The 16,293-nt window shown below is 36.7% G+C and overlaps 1 protein-coding gene across 2 annotated transcripts in view; it reads right to left on the reverse strand.

Annotated features, from left to right (window-relative positions):
- Positions 1-16,293, reverse strand: part of Arhgap6 (Rho GTPase activating protein 6) — a 457,476-nt gene that overhangs the window by 13,648 nt on the left and 427,535 nt on the right. For both annotated transcript variants that reach the window (XM_027946510.2, XM_071606523.1), the window contains exons 9-10: positions 14,848-15,027; positions 2,068-2,165 (exon numbers count right to left, since the gene is read on the reverse strand). In XM_027946510.2, the coding sequence (XP_027802311.2) occupies positions 2,068-2,165; positions 14,848-15,027 (278 nt within the window). The remainder of the gene's footprint in view (positions 1-2,067; positions 2,166-14,847; positions 15,028-16,293) is intronic.

The following is a 16,293-nucleotide window of genomic DNA, read 5'->3' on the forward strand; positions in this document are numbered from 1 at the left end:
AAGATCATGGTCTGTGGTCAGTTTACGTAGATCTTTTGATTCTATTTCTTACTCTTAAGAGGGATAGGGAACAAAAGAGACTGGAGAATTACAAAGCTTGGCATGCATGTGTATATGTGTGCTTCTTCCTTTTCCTAAGAGTACACAAAGACAGTTTCACTTTTTACCTTGGCATTTATGTGCAAAAAGTGTATTTGAAAAGCACAGAAAAATAATTCCCATCAGTGGCTCTTGAAAGTAAAAACTGTATCTAATAATGCCACACAAAAGCAGAAAATCAGTCAGTCAAAACTCTGTGGTTTCTCAGGAGTATATTTTCTAGCTTTTCCATAGGATACCAACAAAATTTCAAATAAATGTAGCTTAATGAGGGATTCACAAAAGAAATACTGCCATGTCTGTTTTCTTGTACAGGGGAGAAAACTAAGTGAATTCACTAAAATTTTGGTGGTACGTGTGTTGTTGGGAAGAAAAGTCATTTGTTACTTTAGATCAGAGTTTAACACTTTGATGATAGTTAGAAATCTAGGAAAAATATAAGTGTGACCTCAATTCTCTAAAATGAAAAGCAAGACCATAAAATGCTAGCCCATTTAGCCCATTTATAGTTTGAATATATTTTTATTTGTTCATGGCTCTTGAGGATTGAATCCATATAGAATGTCTTAATGGAACAGAATTTGGCCTGATAATGACTGGAACAGACGTGGATTTTTAAAAAGTGCATTTGAAAGTGTGATCCAATTATAAGACCTTCCTAGCTCTGCTGAAAATGGAATGAAGCTGAATTCAGCAGGACTATTCATGTAATGACATGGGAAAGAAGAGGATTGAAAAATGCAGATTTCTCTTTCACTAAATGTATTTAAAAATAATATAATTTTATTAATATCTGAAATCATCCAAAAAGAAAATTAATCAAATTCAACATCACTATACAGTGTAATTTAACCTGTGTCATTGTTTCTAAGACTCAACCAAATAAGATATAGCACTGTTTTATACATCATTAAGAAAGAAAAAAATGCATATGATTAAAAAAGAAAAAATGCTATAAATTAAGATATTCCATTGATAATAAGATTGATCTCATCTTTGAAGATGATAAACCATGCATAAAATGTGTCTTAGAATTATTAAAACTGAGCAGATAAAAAGCATAAAATAAATGATACTTTCATAAGAGAACAGTAACAACTTTTCATGTCATAAATTTAAAGTTGGGTGTCATGGTGATAATATTGCTCCTGGTTAGTGATGCCATATTAACCCTTTAACTGGCTTTTCCAACTGCTTAGCACCTCCACACACTGTGCCTCTGTAGACATCATTGGAATTAGCCATAAAATCTTACTAATGCAAAAATACAGTGTTCCTTTAGGGAAGAATAGTAGCAAACCATATCCTACAGCATAGTTTCATATTCCTCACTGCAAACTTAGGTGAATGTGAAGACCAGGGTACATTTGCATCAAAAGTATACAAGCTAGGTGCTGGAGATGTAGCTCAGTGGTATAGCACTTGCCTAGCATGCATGAGGTTCTGCGTTCAATCCCCAGTACCACATAAAAAAAGAAAAAAATATTTAAGAAGAATACAAGTTATAAAGGATAGGAAAGTCAAGAAAGAGCACACCTCTAATTTCAAATGAATTGCTTTCACTGATAAAACTGTTCAAGACATCTCTAGGCATGGCCTTTTGGGCTCCTGAGCACAGTTATCAAGATTCTAAAAGAAGAATCACTGATGTGCATCATAGTCCTCTGAGCTCTTTGCCAGTGATTTAGTGTTCTTTTTTCCCAGTAAACACAGTTGAAAGGATCTCAAGGGGCTACAGAAAGCTGAAAATGAAATAGAAAAGTCTTGTAAAGTGGTTTCTAATTCAATAAGTGGATTGGTAAGATTGAAGCATTTTCTGGTTAGGTGGAGTGAACAGAGTTGCCAGAAAGCTGCCAAAATTCCACTTCGGTCACCCTGCATGAAGTTATGTAAATGTTTCTAATTCTTTAGAAATGGAAATAGAAATCCCCAACGTGGCTTTAGAAAATGGAAAACTGGCATACTCACGATGATTGGGAAGCCTTCCTTCTGAGTAAATAGTCCACGACATCAGGATCCGTCTCTAACAGGCTGATCAGTACTTCATTCTGCAGATCTGGGGGAACCTGAAGAAGCCAAGTGTTGAGGCATAAATAAAATCATTCCAGAATGGGGCAAAACATAGTCATTGGCAATTTTATGATATCATAAAACAGTGCCTTAAAAGTCTAAGAAAGCAAAGTGATTTACTAGTTAAAATTAAACTTACACCAACCCATACAGCAAGTTTAATTCTAAGAACAAACGAAATGGTTATCAAATAATCATATTTGATAAAAAATGTCACACTCATATACCTGGAGATACAACCTAGTCATTTGGTTGCCTCTGTTGCTCAGATTAGATTTTCTTGGCTTTGAGTAAGCAAAACATCATGGTTAAGAAGAATGGTGTTCATAATTTATTGTGTAAATGGGGACACTCTAGAGTTCATATTTTAAATGATGCCAAAGCTACAGGCATAAATTTAGACTGTCTTGGGCAATTCTGGAACATATGATCCTTTTATTAAGAGGGCAGGCCCTTGAGCCAGATTGCTTGAATTCTAGCTTTATCACTTATTAGCTGAGGGACCTTCCATAACATACATTAATAAGGATCTTTCTGACTCTTGGTTTTCTCATCTATAAAATGGAAATAACAATAGTACTCACCACAAACTGGAGCTGTAGTGATTAAATTACTAATTTTGTGTCAATAATTTAGAACACTATCTGGTCAATGATAATCACCCAAAAAAAAGGAAAAAAAAATACTAGCACTATGACTGCACTGTCACTTACTGCCTGCCTTCTCTCCTTTCTTGCACCCTGTTTCCTCAAGATTTAGCCATTTCTAGCTTCATAATTTCATAGAAATCCACTAGAATTTTATGGATTGGCATCACTTGTTTCTCTAAGTCTAATCCACAGTGCAACCAAAGATGGCCTTAAGTCATCCATGTGGAAATGTTCTATAAGAGAAGACTAAATCCATTTCTGACCAATGGTCTTCTACTCTATATATGCTGTTAGCCCAACCAGAGAAAGTGCAAATTATTGAGAAAAAAACAATTTTCAGTCTGATTCTCTCACATGCAGACTCAGAGAGAAGAATTTTTAAAACCACAGGGACAAGTCTTCTGAGAATAAGTGGTTGGTAGAAGAATTTTCCTCCTGCCTCTTGCAGAACTCAATTGTTCTTGAGCTCTAAGAAGCTGGAAACAATTTTATTAATAAAAACAGGGATGAGAAAGCAAGAAAATGCTTTCCTTCTCTCATAAATCTGTTCCTCCTACTTCATCCCAAATCTTCATTAATGGCACTGCCAAACCCTAGTCACATAAGCTCAAACTCTCAGAGTTGTATTCCATCTGCTATGACCCAAGTTCAAGTCTTCATTACCCCTTTGTAGTGGTCATATGTTGGCCATTACAAGTCTCCATTTCCCTTTTATTAAAACAGTTATACCCTAAGTTCACTCAGGAAAACCAACCACTTCCTACCCCACCCCTTACTCAAGAGTGAAGTATGTACTATAATCAAAGTTGACCAATCATTTCATTCCCAGACCACCATGGTTGGTGAGAAATGGCCACGTGATTCCATTAGAGGCAATGTAAAGCTATGAGAATTTCCCCGAGGGTTGTAGGAGACAGGAGACAGGAATTGTAGATATACAGAACCTTAGGATTATGTTGACAATTGAGCAAATAATAAGAAGTGGAGGGGGTGGAAATAAGGAAAAGGAAGAGAAGGAGAGGGAGGAAGAAGAAGAAGAAGAGGAGAAGGAGGAGGACAGAAAAGAAGATTTCTTGATGGCATTTGAGTCTTGTGTCAAGCTATGCCTAAAAACACATCTGCTTTTAATTACAGCTACATGAGCCCTGAAGTTCTTTAAGCTATTGTGTTTATAGAGTAAAATAAATGTACATATTTGATGCGACCTTTAATATAACAGCTTGCTAAATTTTGCACTATTTCCTTGAAATGTGCATCAATGCTCCTCTCCACACAGTTGTTAGAATGGTCTGATCAAGATATTCACTTGCTCAAAATGCTTTTCATCACCACAGTTAAAGTCCTTCATATGTTTGCTATCCTTAATATGTGTGTTTCATCTTCTGTCCTAGCAATCATCCCTACATAGTCTCTTCTTCAGCACCACTGCATTTCTCATTCCAGCCCCCTTGTTCCACCTCTGCTCCTTTCAATCAGTGCAAAGATATTTGGTGAATACTTATTGAGTGCCAGGTACTGGATGCTGGGATATAAACCAAACAGAGAAGAATCCTGGTCCTCATGAAGCTGGAGATAAACACTGAAAGATGGGAATTAAGCAAATACACAAGGAAAGCATAGCCTGGATCATGTGCAGAAAAACAAAACAAATAGTGTGATGGAAAATTCTGGGTGAGGTGCAATGTTAAATAGGATGGTTAGTTTGCAGAGAAGCTGACATGTTAGCAGAGAACTAAAGTTGATTAAGGACTTTGAGAAAATCATTCCAGGCAGAAGGAGGAATGGAATTACCATATGACCCAGCTATACCACTTCTTGGTATATATCCAAGAGGAGTAAAATAAGTGTATCATAATGATTAATGCACACCAATGTTTACAGCAGCATAATTCACAACAGCCAAGTCATATAACTAGCCTAAGTGCCTGTGAACAGATGAGTGGATGAAGAAAATGTGGTACATATACACAAAGGAGTTTTACACAACCCTAAAGAAGAATGAAATTAATGCATTATGGATGGTACTAGACAATGTCATGTTAATTGAAATATGCCAGACTGAGAACATCAAGAGTTGAACATTTTGTCTGATGTGTGTGTGTGTGTGTGTGTGTGTGTGTGAGAGAGAGAGAGAGAGAGAGAAATAGAATCTCACAAAAATAGAAGGGGGACCAATTGAGTAGAGGAAGAAGAGAGAAGGAAGGAGATGGGCAGGGCATGAGGAAGTAGTGGGGAGTAAAATCTACCAAATTATGCTAGGTTCATGTATGAATAAATACAATGAACCATGCTTATACATATAATTATGATACAATAATTAAAATAATAATAGTAATCAAAAGGAGATCAGTAGAGACAGAGGATTGGGGTGAGGGAGAAAGGAAGTTACTGGAAAATGAGATTGATCAAATTATATAATATGCATGTGTGAATATGGCATAATGAATCCCATATCAGGATTAGTTACAATGCAACAATAAAAATAATTAAAAATGAACATCAAGGCAAAAAATATTGTAAGCCAAAATGTATATCCTGAATTCTATGTTAAAAGAAATGTGTATGAGCAAATTAGGGAAAGTGCTTACATTTCCATCCAATTAGTTTAACTTAAAATTTTCCCTGCTTAGATGCATAATAAATAAATTTTGCTCCAAGCACAATTCCATTCTCACTGAAAAATAAACAAGAGTGCATGCCCTTTGGAGTATTGCAGGCATTACAATATTAATTAATTGAGAATAGAATGTGCATCTAAATTATCAACTTGCATTATTAGAATATATTACAGAAAGTGTTATTATTTTAAAAATAACTTTCCATATTTTTTGTTAGACTATTCTGCATTTCAGAGCTTACTCATTCAACTAGGCTTGACCCGGTTTATTTTACGTAGGACATGTGACTCTTACTTGATACAAATGCAAATAAAAAAAATCATTATACTATTTTGGCTTGGAGAAACTATTGACAAATAAGTAAAGAGATACAGCTTAAAAATGTGGATGCATGATTATAGCATTGATAATATTTTCCTATATATTATGCAAAACTGACTACAGTGCATATAATTCATTAATTTATTTTTATCCCATTTGTTACAGAATGATTCAAGGAATCTTAAATAATTCATATGATAAAATAGCATTTTTTCACATTTTTAAAATAAAGGAATGATTCAGAAAACTGTAGCCAGTAGGAAAATTAGATAGGGAATTTGAAATGATGCTTGGAACTGATTTTTTAATGTTCATATAACAGCATTTAGTTCTGTTTTCCCATGACTCTTCTAGTCTTTCTCTACAATTACAAATTTAATTTTAGATCACTTAATAAAAATTGAAAACCACAGGTTCAATTCAATTGGATAAGCATTCACTTCTATTAATTTAAGTAATTCATAGAGAAACAAAAGTCATAAATTAACTGATAAATAACAGCAGCTTAAATAAGTAAGAAAGAAATAACCAAGCAGACCATTCACTTCTGCATACCATTTTTGGAGTTAGGATGTTGTCAAAAAATATATGTCTGAGTTTATAGCCCTTTAAGTCCAGTTTTGGCTCTGCTGATTAAAATTAATTTCAATGTGGACACAGCAATTACCTTTTTCATGATTCTGTTCCTGCGTCTGAAAATCTTCTGTCCCATTTTCCTTAATGAAAGTGTTATGAAAATCAAAAAGTCTAATCAATTTGAAAATACCTTATTGATTATAAATGGACTAGCAATAAAACGTTTTATTAGAAATAGAAGAAATAAGTTCAACATTGAAAAGAAAAAAATAGAAACAATTAATATGGAGTTGGACAATATTGGTTCTGTGATTTCTTTTTCTCAGATAATAGTGGTCCATTTCTGTCTCTGTCTCCACTGGCCACAGAGAAGAACCATTCTCTTCTCTTTTGCTTAACAGTTCTGTTGGGTAACAAATTATGTGATTTTTCTCTTGATAGTTGTCTGCTCCTAACCTCCTTCTGAATTTCTAGAATTACAGCCTATGACTGCTCAGTCCCTCAACTTAGTGGTTTTGAGAAATACTGTCTTCTAGTTCCTTCTCTTCTGCCAGACCTTGAGTCTTCCTGCTGGTCCACATCATCAAAAGGTTAAGTTTCCTGAAGACAAGGATTTTCTGATTTGTCGACCTGGAATTGATACAAGCTCCTAATGTAGTTCTTTTTTAGCTAACCTTCCTTGCAGCTAGAGCAAGATCATGTGTGCCAATCCTGGCCAATCCCAAGAGGGGCCTTGTAGGAGCATCCAGAAACGTCTCTTTTCTCTGTATATTGAAAAGAGATGTTTGAGATAAAATATCATTCTTCATCACTTGATTCAATGATGGTTGTGAGAGAAGCTGGTAACTGCAGCCACTTTACAGGTAAATATGGTGGAGCAGAGAGAGGGAAGTGCCATTGAACTGCTAAAGCTGTGTCTTCCTGGGCTACTTGCTATGCAAGATGATAAATCCTCATGTCTGGAGACACCTGCAATTGATTATTCTCCTCCTTGCCAGTCAAATGCTTTCTAAATAATGCCTCTTTTTCCTTCTCCAACTTTGCCTTCCTAGTCTTCTTTCCAGTAGCTCATACTGGCACATCAATTACCCTCATGCACTTGCTCATTTATTCACTTGATTTTGTGCTTTTCTGGAACCCAAGTTAGGATGATGTATTCTACCAAAGGGATACCGAGGGAATAATGTTGGAATGGCAAAAAATAATACTATTAAATCACCCATGATTATGGTCTGCATAGTGTACCCTATTTATATTACCCTTGTCTAGCTGCTTCTGTGTCCTTATGAATAGTACTAATGTCATGTTGTAGCACATTCTCTTTTCTATTCACTTCTAGAGTGGGAAAGTGATTTTCCTTTTCTGGCTGGGGATCATCAGAATTTTTCTAAGTTCTTAGTCTACTGTTCCCATCAACAGAAAAACTTCCAAAATGAAAAGTTTAGCTCAATAACCAAACAAAAATTTTCTCTTATTTTTCTAGGCATCTTGTATATAGCAAAATGGGAACTTAGGAGTAAAGAAGTGAAAAACATGTTTTAACTCAAGCAATTCTGCATGCTAAAATGAAGGGAAAAAAACAGCCCAAAGTAATTCTTCACTTACAATTCATTGTTTCACATAAAAATCTCTATTGGGTTTTAGTCAACTATTTAGTAATTTTAGATATTTCCTAAGTGTACCATTTATGGTTGTGTTTATCTGGACACTCAACTCCTTAGATTTTAATACGTTCCTTCAAAGCATAGTGCTATTCCAAAAATCAAAAGAACTTTGTACTCTCCTGCTTCAGAGAAAAAAATGTAAACACTGCACATATGAAGGAATAAAACTGCCACAATTAAAATCTACCCCATCAAATTAAAAATGAAACCTTGAATGATTGCCTAGGGTATAACTGAGGTAGTTTATTCCATAAACCACTGAGAGGGGAAAATGGTATGAGTTTTCTCCATATACCGTCACCATAATAAATCATTAAGTGCTTCTCAAAGAGCAGTTCCCAGGACCCAGCCCTACTGTACTTGCCACTGGGTGTTCCACACCAATCCACCACTTTGCACTTGACCAAGAAGGATGCTTTGGCATTTAAAACTCTAACACTCCCCGGCAAAAGTAAATATCACTGGAGATCACGATGACATTTTTTAAGTTAACAAACACACTAAAAGAAATCACTTTGGCTGTTTATGGAGCAAAAGCTCAAACAAGGGCAGGCTCTACCTTGAACCTTTTGTGTGGCTCTGTTGTGACAGTTGGTTTAATAATTTAAAAGGATCTGGGTGAATTTAGAGGGTCAAGATGCATTAAATTCAACAAATATTTCTCTAGTGCTGATATATGCCAAGCAAAGCTTTTTGGCAACTGGGGCACCTTAGTGAGCAAATACAGAGGATGAGTCCAGGGCTCGTGGAAGATGACTTAAGAAAGGAAGATGAAGAAAAAATCATCAGTCTTTGCTCTATGGCAACAGGGTAAAAGAAATAGAAAAGGCTCAGGGGCAATATTTTTGTTCCCTCCCACTTGTGTGGGATGCCCATAGTATAGGTGTTCTGTCTTTGCAGACAAGGACACAATGAGCAGGCTCCAGCAGGATCATAGACTAGCTGTTAAAACCATCAGCTGGCCTGAACATCAAATTAGATGGGTGCTGTTAAAGGTCCCCTTTACTCCCCATTTTCAGATGGACTAAAATACATTTTCTCTTTTTTTCTACAAATGGACTCTACATCTGAGATGCCACGTGAAATGCCTCTTCTTGTTGTGGGGAGGTATCATGATGCAGAAATAATTCACTTAGTTGCTGCATCACTTGGGCAAGAGAAACTTGGCTTTCTCTTCATGAAATGATGGTCAAATTTAGATAAGGCAATGATGCACATAACGATTGGGCCAACCTCTGGCACACAAACAGGAATTGTTTTTCCTATATGAAAAAGGAAATGAAAATCATATATGATTATTTGAATATATTGTTAGGGGTAGTTTCTTGTTTGATGAACTGGCTGACTGCTTGACTCCTTTTGACTTGGCGTGCAAAAGAAGTTGTAAGAAAATGCACTTTGCATGTGAGAATGAAGAGAACACAAAGCAAAGCTTGGCTTCTGAGCTTGGAATCCTCATCACAGCTTCTGACCCTTGCTCCCAGTAGTGCTCATATGAAATTTCCCACATGCCCTGAGCTGGTCCTCATCTCGGGCTGACAACTAGTGGGGTGGGAATGCAGTAGTTTTCCCACGTCTCCACTGCACTCCGGACTTTTCATCAGCTTACAAGGCGAGTGCCTTCTCTTCCTTGCCCCACTCCAAAAAAGCCCTAGTAGGAATCCTGTCATATCAAGCCTGAGAATGTGCTGACAGTTTTCTCCACTCTACTCTGAAGTTCTTATTAATTCCAAGAGCATAATGCATTGAGATTCCCAAAATCAGTACTGAAGCAACAATTTTCAGAACAATTAGTGTGTCAATGATTTATTCAGTGAATGCTTTCTATTTAGGATAGTTCCAATGACCATTTCTAGAAATGAATAATTCTTATTTTTTATATTTAGTGTTTCCAGTAAGTATCATTTTATGTTTCTAAATAGTTGTTGACAGCAGAAATGGAGGGTCATGATTTAAGGGGACAGGAATCTTAGGAGTATCGGCACAGAACCAAAACCAAATAAGAACAATAACAAAAATACATTATTTTCTAGCAACATAAAGTTACAATATTTATTTAACAAATAATTACTGAGCACCATCTTCTGTCAAGTAGTTTCTAGGTGCTGTGGATGTCAGTGAACAACACACTCACAAAAAACAATTTCTGCCTTCATAAGATTTGCATTCTATTAGGTATTAATAAGTATAATAAATAAGTAAAATGTGAGGTTAAATGTGGAAAAAAGAAAAAAGAAGAGCAGGGTAAGGGACTAGGAGCAGATCACAGTATCACACATAGTGGTCAGGATGGGCTTTGTTTCCAAGGTGACACCTGACCCTGCTTGCACAGAGCAGGCTCCTTATCACTTTAGGGCAATAATAGCAGAAATCCTTTTATTTTTTGAGTGCCTAGTATATGTTAATCCTATCCTAGGTGCCTTTCAGTATCATTTCTAATTTTCAAAACTATCCTATAAAGTAGGGTACTTCATCTCATTTTTTTACAACAGGAGAATGAAGGCTTAGGGAAGTTAATTATGGGGCCCCAGATCACACAGCAAATAAATGTCCGAGCAGCAATCTTTATTTTGGTAACTCATTCAAAAGCTCATGGTCTTTCTACCCTACCAGTGTTGCTCAAGATGTGGTTTCTCAAGGTATAGGGTAGGAAGCTACTAGAACTCTCTGGAGGTGTACATTAACAAGTGCAGATTCGAGGTCCCTATGCAGGTGCTACTCAATTCCATTTTCTGTAGAATGACCCAGGAACATGAATATTTAACAAGTTTCCATGAAAACTCTGCCACATGCTCAAGTTTGAGAACCACTATTAAAACGTGCTGCCTCTGCCTTTCGATAGAGTGATCATGATGTTTGTTATCATGACCTATTTCTAGCTGTAATATTTCCAAACCAGGGTTGAAAAGCAAATTATCATGTGCAAAAGACTGTCCGAGACTGAAGTATGTGTTAGCCTCTGGATCTAAGTGCTTATTCTGTACTGTGGGTCAAAGTCAGGTTTGTTTCTGCCTTTGCCCATTAACCCAGATCCTAGCCACATGAGAGAGGCAGTCCCAGCACTAAGAAATTAAGGACACAATATTCTTGGGGGTCCCTGCTAGGTCTCTTGGGGATTCTATATCCCTTCCATCAATTCTGAGGAATCACTGTCTTCAGGACACATTCTGCCTTCAAGAACAACCTCAGAGCCAATTCTCCTAATAAGTCTTCCCTTTCTAGTGTTAATGGAAGTGACACCTTCCTTTCCCAGCTCATAAAATAAACCCTTTCAAGAAGTGAAGCTGCACAATTGCTATCTACTTTCACCTTTCAGGCCCCACCCACCGGCTTCATCCTTCCTTGTTTGAAAATTTAACAATTCTAAAAGCTTCTTTAAAAAGAAAACCAAAACAAAATGAAATAGCTATATATATGGCTGCATTTTTGTCTAGCCACATAAACCAGCTCTGTGAACCAACTGCTAGCCTTGGTAATAACCAACTAAATTCTGAAATGCCAAATATGCCAAGAAAATCCAAAATGTGATGCAATTTTCTTCAAGAAAGACGGGAAGTTGGTGCTGGGATATTCAATCATGAAAATTTTAGAAGGAGAAGGGATCTTGGATATCACTCATTCAACATAGTCTTTTGATAACCAAAGAAATCAAAGAAAATGAAATCATGCTAGGCACAGTGGTGCATGCATATAGCTTGTAATCCCAGCAGCTCAGGAGACTGAATCAGGGGTATCACAAGGTCAAAGTCAGCCTCAGCAACCAAGTGAGGCTTTCAGCAACTTGGTAAGATCCTGTCTCAAATAAAAAATAAAAAGGGCTGGGGATGTAGTTGAGTGGTTAAATGCCTCTGGGTTCAATACCAATTCCTGGCACTTAAAAAAAAATCATGTAGCTAATGAGGAGCAGGGACGTGACTATAGTAAAGTTTTCTGGCAACAGTTTATTCTTATAGATCCAGCTTGGAATCTTTGCTCCCTATTTCCTCTCACTCCACTGTTCTTTTTCTCAATACACAATTCCTATTATCAAGAATGATTATATTGTCGATTAACTCAGTCTAAGAAAGGTATCCTTCATTTCTCCATGCTCAAAGATTCTCACATGTATAAAGAACAAGGATTGGTAACAGGGAAATTATACATCACACAACTACCATTGACTGATTAATTAATTCAACCAATATTTATTTTTTTCTACCATGTCCTGGGCACAGGCATGATGTAAAAAAGAAAGTAGATGGAAATGGACAAAAATTTACATTTTAGGGAGGAAACACATTAAAAAAAAGAAATCTGTAAAACTCTCCATTGGTATTGGTGAGTGCTAAGGAGAAAAAGCAGAGAATAGGAACAGGAGGTGAGGATGTATGTGGGGGGGATGGTGTCAGAGGTGGAAGAGTTGCACTTTTTTTGTGGTGCTGGGGATTGAACCCAGGACCTTATGCTTGTGAGGCAAGCATTCTACCAACTGAGCTATATCCCCGCACAAGGAGTTACATTTTTGACCAAGTGGTCAAGAAAGTCGTCTTTAAGAAATAAAGACCATATCTTGAGAACACACACGAGTACTACCTAAGAGAATCTCAAAACCTATCCCTGCATAGAATGATAAACAAAGATCAGATTTGGGGGCCTGAGGCTGTAGCTCAGTGGCAGAGCACTTGCTAGCATGTTTGAGGCACTGGGTTTAATCCTTAGCACCACATAAAAATGAAACAAATAAAATAAAGGCATGCTGTCCATCTACAACTATAAAAAAATTTTAAAAAAGATTAGATTTGGGAAGGTTGAAAAAATTGGAATACTGATTTTTTTCCCCTGCTGCTGTTAGTATTACAAGTGGCTGGAAACGGGGAGAAATAGGATGGCACAATTAAGAGGCAGCAGCTACACTTTCAAGGACGCCAGGAAGAGTTTTGTTAGTATCTGAGGTGAAAAGAAATGTGTGATGGTTTATAGTTTAATATAAAGAAAAACTATGCTTAGACAGAATTTAGAGAATAGAATTAAGATTGATGAGAGGTATTATTTTGCTAAAAATAATTCAGAGAACATGAAGTAATGCCAAGACTACTTGGCAAGATGATATGTGACTTAAAACTTGACAAAAATGTTGAAAAGTTCAGACATTTGATTCATCCAAATATGTAATTAATTATGAGGATTGGGGCTGAAGTGTGAAATTTATATAGAGATGATGACTAATTCAACAGTTTTGAGATCTTACCATGTGCTACACAGGGACAATATTTGAGAGATGCTGAGGAATGGGACACCATTCTACATCAGGGAACTTTTTTCACTGTGGGTAAGTTCGTTTGCTCTACCTCCTGGGCATCTAGCCTGAATACATTTCCAAGTCTTTCTTCTAGTTAGGAGTGGCTTGTGAATAAGTTCTGGCCAATGTGATCTTAGTGCATATTTGTTGGATGCTTCTTCTAAATTTGCCCATAAACCTTAAAGGATTGCAGTGTCTCAAAATGCAAAGTGATGTGGTTCCTCAGTTATCACTTGCAAGGCTATCTGCCAAATATCTGATTCAACAAGATATCATGTCAACAAGATATTTACATCTGTGGTATTAAAGTACTGAGATTTGAGGCAGCTTGTGTTGCCCAAGTAATAAAATTATTAATAAACACTCACATAGACATTTACAGTTTCAATAATGCTTTCACATATTAAATGATTCTGACATCTACTCTGGGAACTAGATCAGATTTTCATTTTTCCCATTCTATAGGAGCTGAAATTGATACCTACTGAGTATTGAATTACTTGGTCATAATCATATAGGTAAGACACAGAGGGCAAGTATTCTAAACCACTAGCTCTCAAATTTATTTAAAAAATTAACATAAGCCAAGCATGGAGATCGATCTATGTAAGACATTTGATAAGCATAGACAAACTTAAGAATATTCAAATGAGCCAATTATTATTCTTGATTGAAAGAGTCACAGAAGACTCTACTGGAATAGCTAGGCTTTATGGTGTTTGCAAATTGACAAGAGAAATGAGAGAAGAAACATGGAGACAGTTCCTGTAAATTTTGACACGTAATATGAGTGGAGAACAGAAATAGAAGAGAATTGGCATTTGTTCTAATGTTTCAAGGGAAGCTGGAGCAAGCAATGCAATTTTATGAAGGAAAACAGGAACTGGTAATTCAATACAAATCAAAAAAATATTTATTGAGTGCTTGCCAGATGGAGGGCCTTCCAAAACTGTACAGAGGATACAGAGAGGAGATAACAAGGGCACAGCCCTTGTTTTAAATGCATTTATAATCTACTAGGGGAAATGGTCACAAATGACCGTAACACAATGTTGAATAAGATAAACATCAATAAGAACAGCAATGGGGTTCAAGAGACAGAAAAAAGGCATGGGAAGGACACAGGAAGGAAAGGTGAAGCTTCATACAGGACACAGAATGTCAAAATTGACCCTGGAGAAGGTACTGTCACTGAGGATGATACATATTCATGAACACATGAACTCACAAGGACCACAGACAGAATTCCAAAGAGAAGGGTTTTATCAATATTTTGAACAAGGATCACTGTTTTACGAATAATTAAATGACTCCAAAATATGATTCTTGTTTAGGGCACAACAAAATGAAATTTATAATTAGGGAATGTTTGTTTAAACATGGAATCAAAAACTTACAGTAATATCATGTTATAAAAATTTCTATTCCTACCAAAACTGTCTAACTTCCAATGAATTCACTCAACAATCAGCATTACAAACCACAAGGTAGTGAATTTGTGTTTCATTATGTCACCAGAGGCAATCAAAAGGCAGTTTACTAAGATGTTCTGCCAAATAAGGGCCACCTACCATGAACAAGGCTTCATAATTTTCAATCATCTTCTGCACCACAGCAATGATGGCCGTGCTCTCTTCAGCTCTGGCTGAGCTCTGGACTGAGAATTCTTTGTCCGATGACTTCTGTTTGTGCAACAGGTTGGGCCCAAATATGGTGGCCAAGTTTAGAGATGTCATTTTGTTCCCAGTGACCTATTGGAGAAGAGAATACAAAGACTGTAGTTTTGTTTGCTTTTCAAAATACTGGATGATTCAATCAAAGAAAGTTATTTCCTTTTCCATTTTTTCCCTGCAAGAACAATATCATCTCTGTCAGAATCCATGAAAGGTACCATCATTTTCCTTTTGTCTCATATATTGGATTGAAGCTCAGAGTTCAAAAACATATTGAATAAAAATTTGCAATTTCAAGGTGTTTATTATGAAACTGGTACTATATAAAATTTCTATCCTGTCTATACTTAAAAAATATTGATATTCACCCATCCATCTCTTCATCCACCCCTTTTCCCATCAGTCCATAATGTTTTTATTGATCCATCCAAATCAGCACCTATCCCAGGCTAGGAATTTTTCATGGATACTATTTAATTTTTTTTCCGACAACAATCATAGTACAGCCCTTATTTTAAAGGGCTCACATTCTAGGAAGGAAATAAGCCTATCATTTTCAGGTACTGAACATGAAGTACAAAGCTGTCAGCTCCAGAATCCATGGGAATACTACCATAGAGGTAGCAGTATTTGGACAACATCTAGATGGAAGAATGGAGTTTGCTGGGCTGAAAAGCAGAGAATCTGGGGCAGGGGGCAATATTCATAATAAACACCATAAGCAATGACAAAAGCATGGAAAATACATTAAGGAGTGTCAGGAAGCTCAGTGCAGCAGGGGGTGTTGCAGGAAAGGCTGCATCTTTCAACTAACAATCTATGGCCCAGGGAATGGCACATGCAATGGAATGAGAATACCTGAGACACACCACCACAATCTAGGTTACAGTGGTTAGCTTTTCAACTAAGGTGGAAGAAGTAGGGGTGAAGAGAGGCATCCAAAATTATTGAGTTAGAGAAAGTGAGAGGGATAATGCTGAGGGTGACGATTCCATGTTTGAAGAAACAAACCAAAAAAAATGGAAATAGAGTAGTCAAGGAACATGGAGGTCTGAGGTCGATTTTGTTAGACTTCAACAACCTTAAGGAGCACCTGATGAAGCAGGCCAAGACTGGGTCAGAATAAGAGAAACCTGTGCCTGAAAAGAAATCCTAGGGGAATTCCAAGTGTGTGATCCCCTGTGGTAGATGTTCACCAAGGTATTATGCTCCCCTCTAGATTGAACTCTGGTGGTTCTGATGGCCTAGTTCAGAGCCATTTTGATGGTGTGGCAAGAAGTAGAAACAGTGAATGGAGACACTTTCTTCAAAAAGGTCTCATGGAGAAGGAGGGAGAAAGATGGG

Source organism: Marmota flaviventris, chromosome X (assembly GCF_047511675.1).
Source record: "Marmota flaviventris isolate mMarFla1 chromosome X, mMarFla1.hap1, whole genome shotgun sequence".
NCBI lineage: Eukaryota > Metazoa > Chordata > Mammalia > Rodentia > Sciuridae > Marmota > Marmota flaviventris.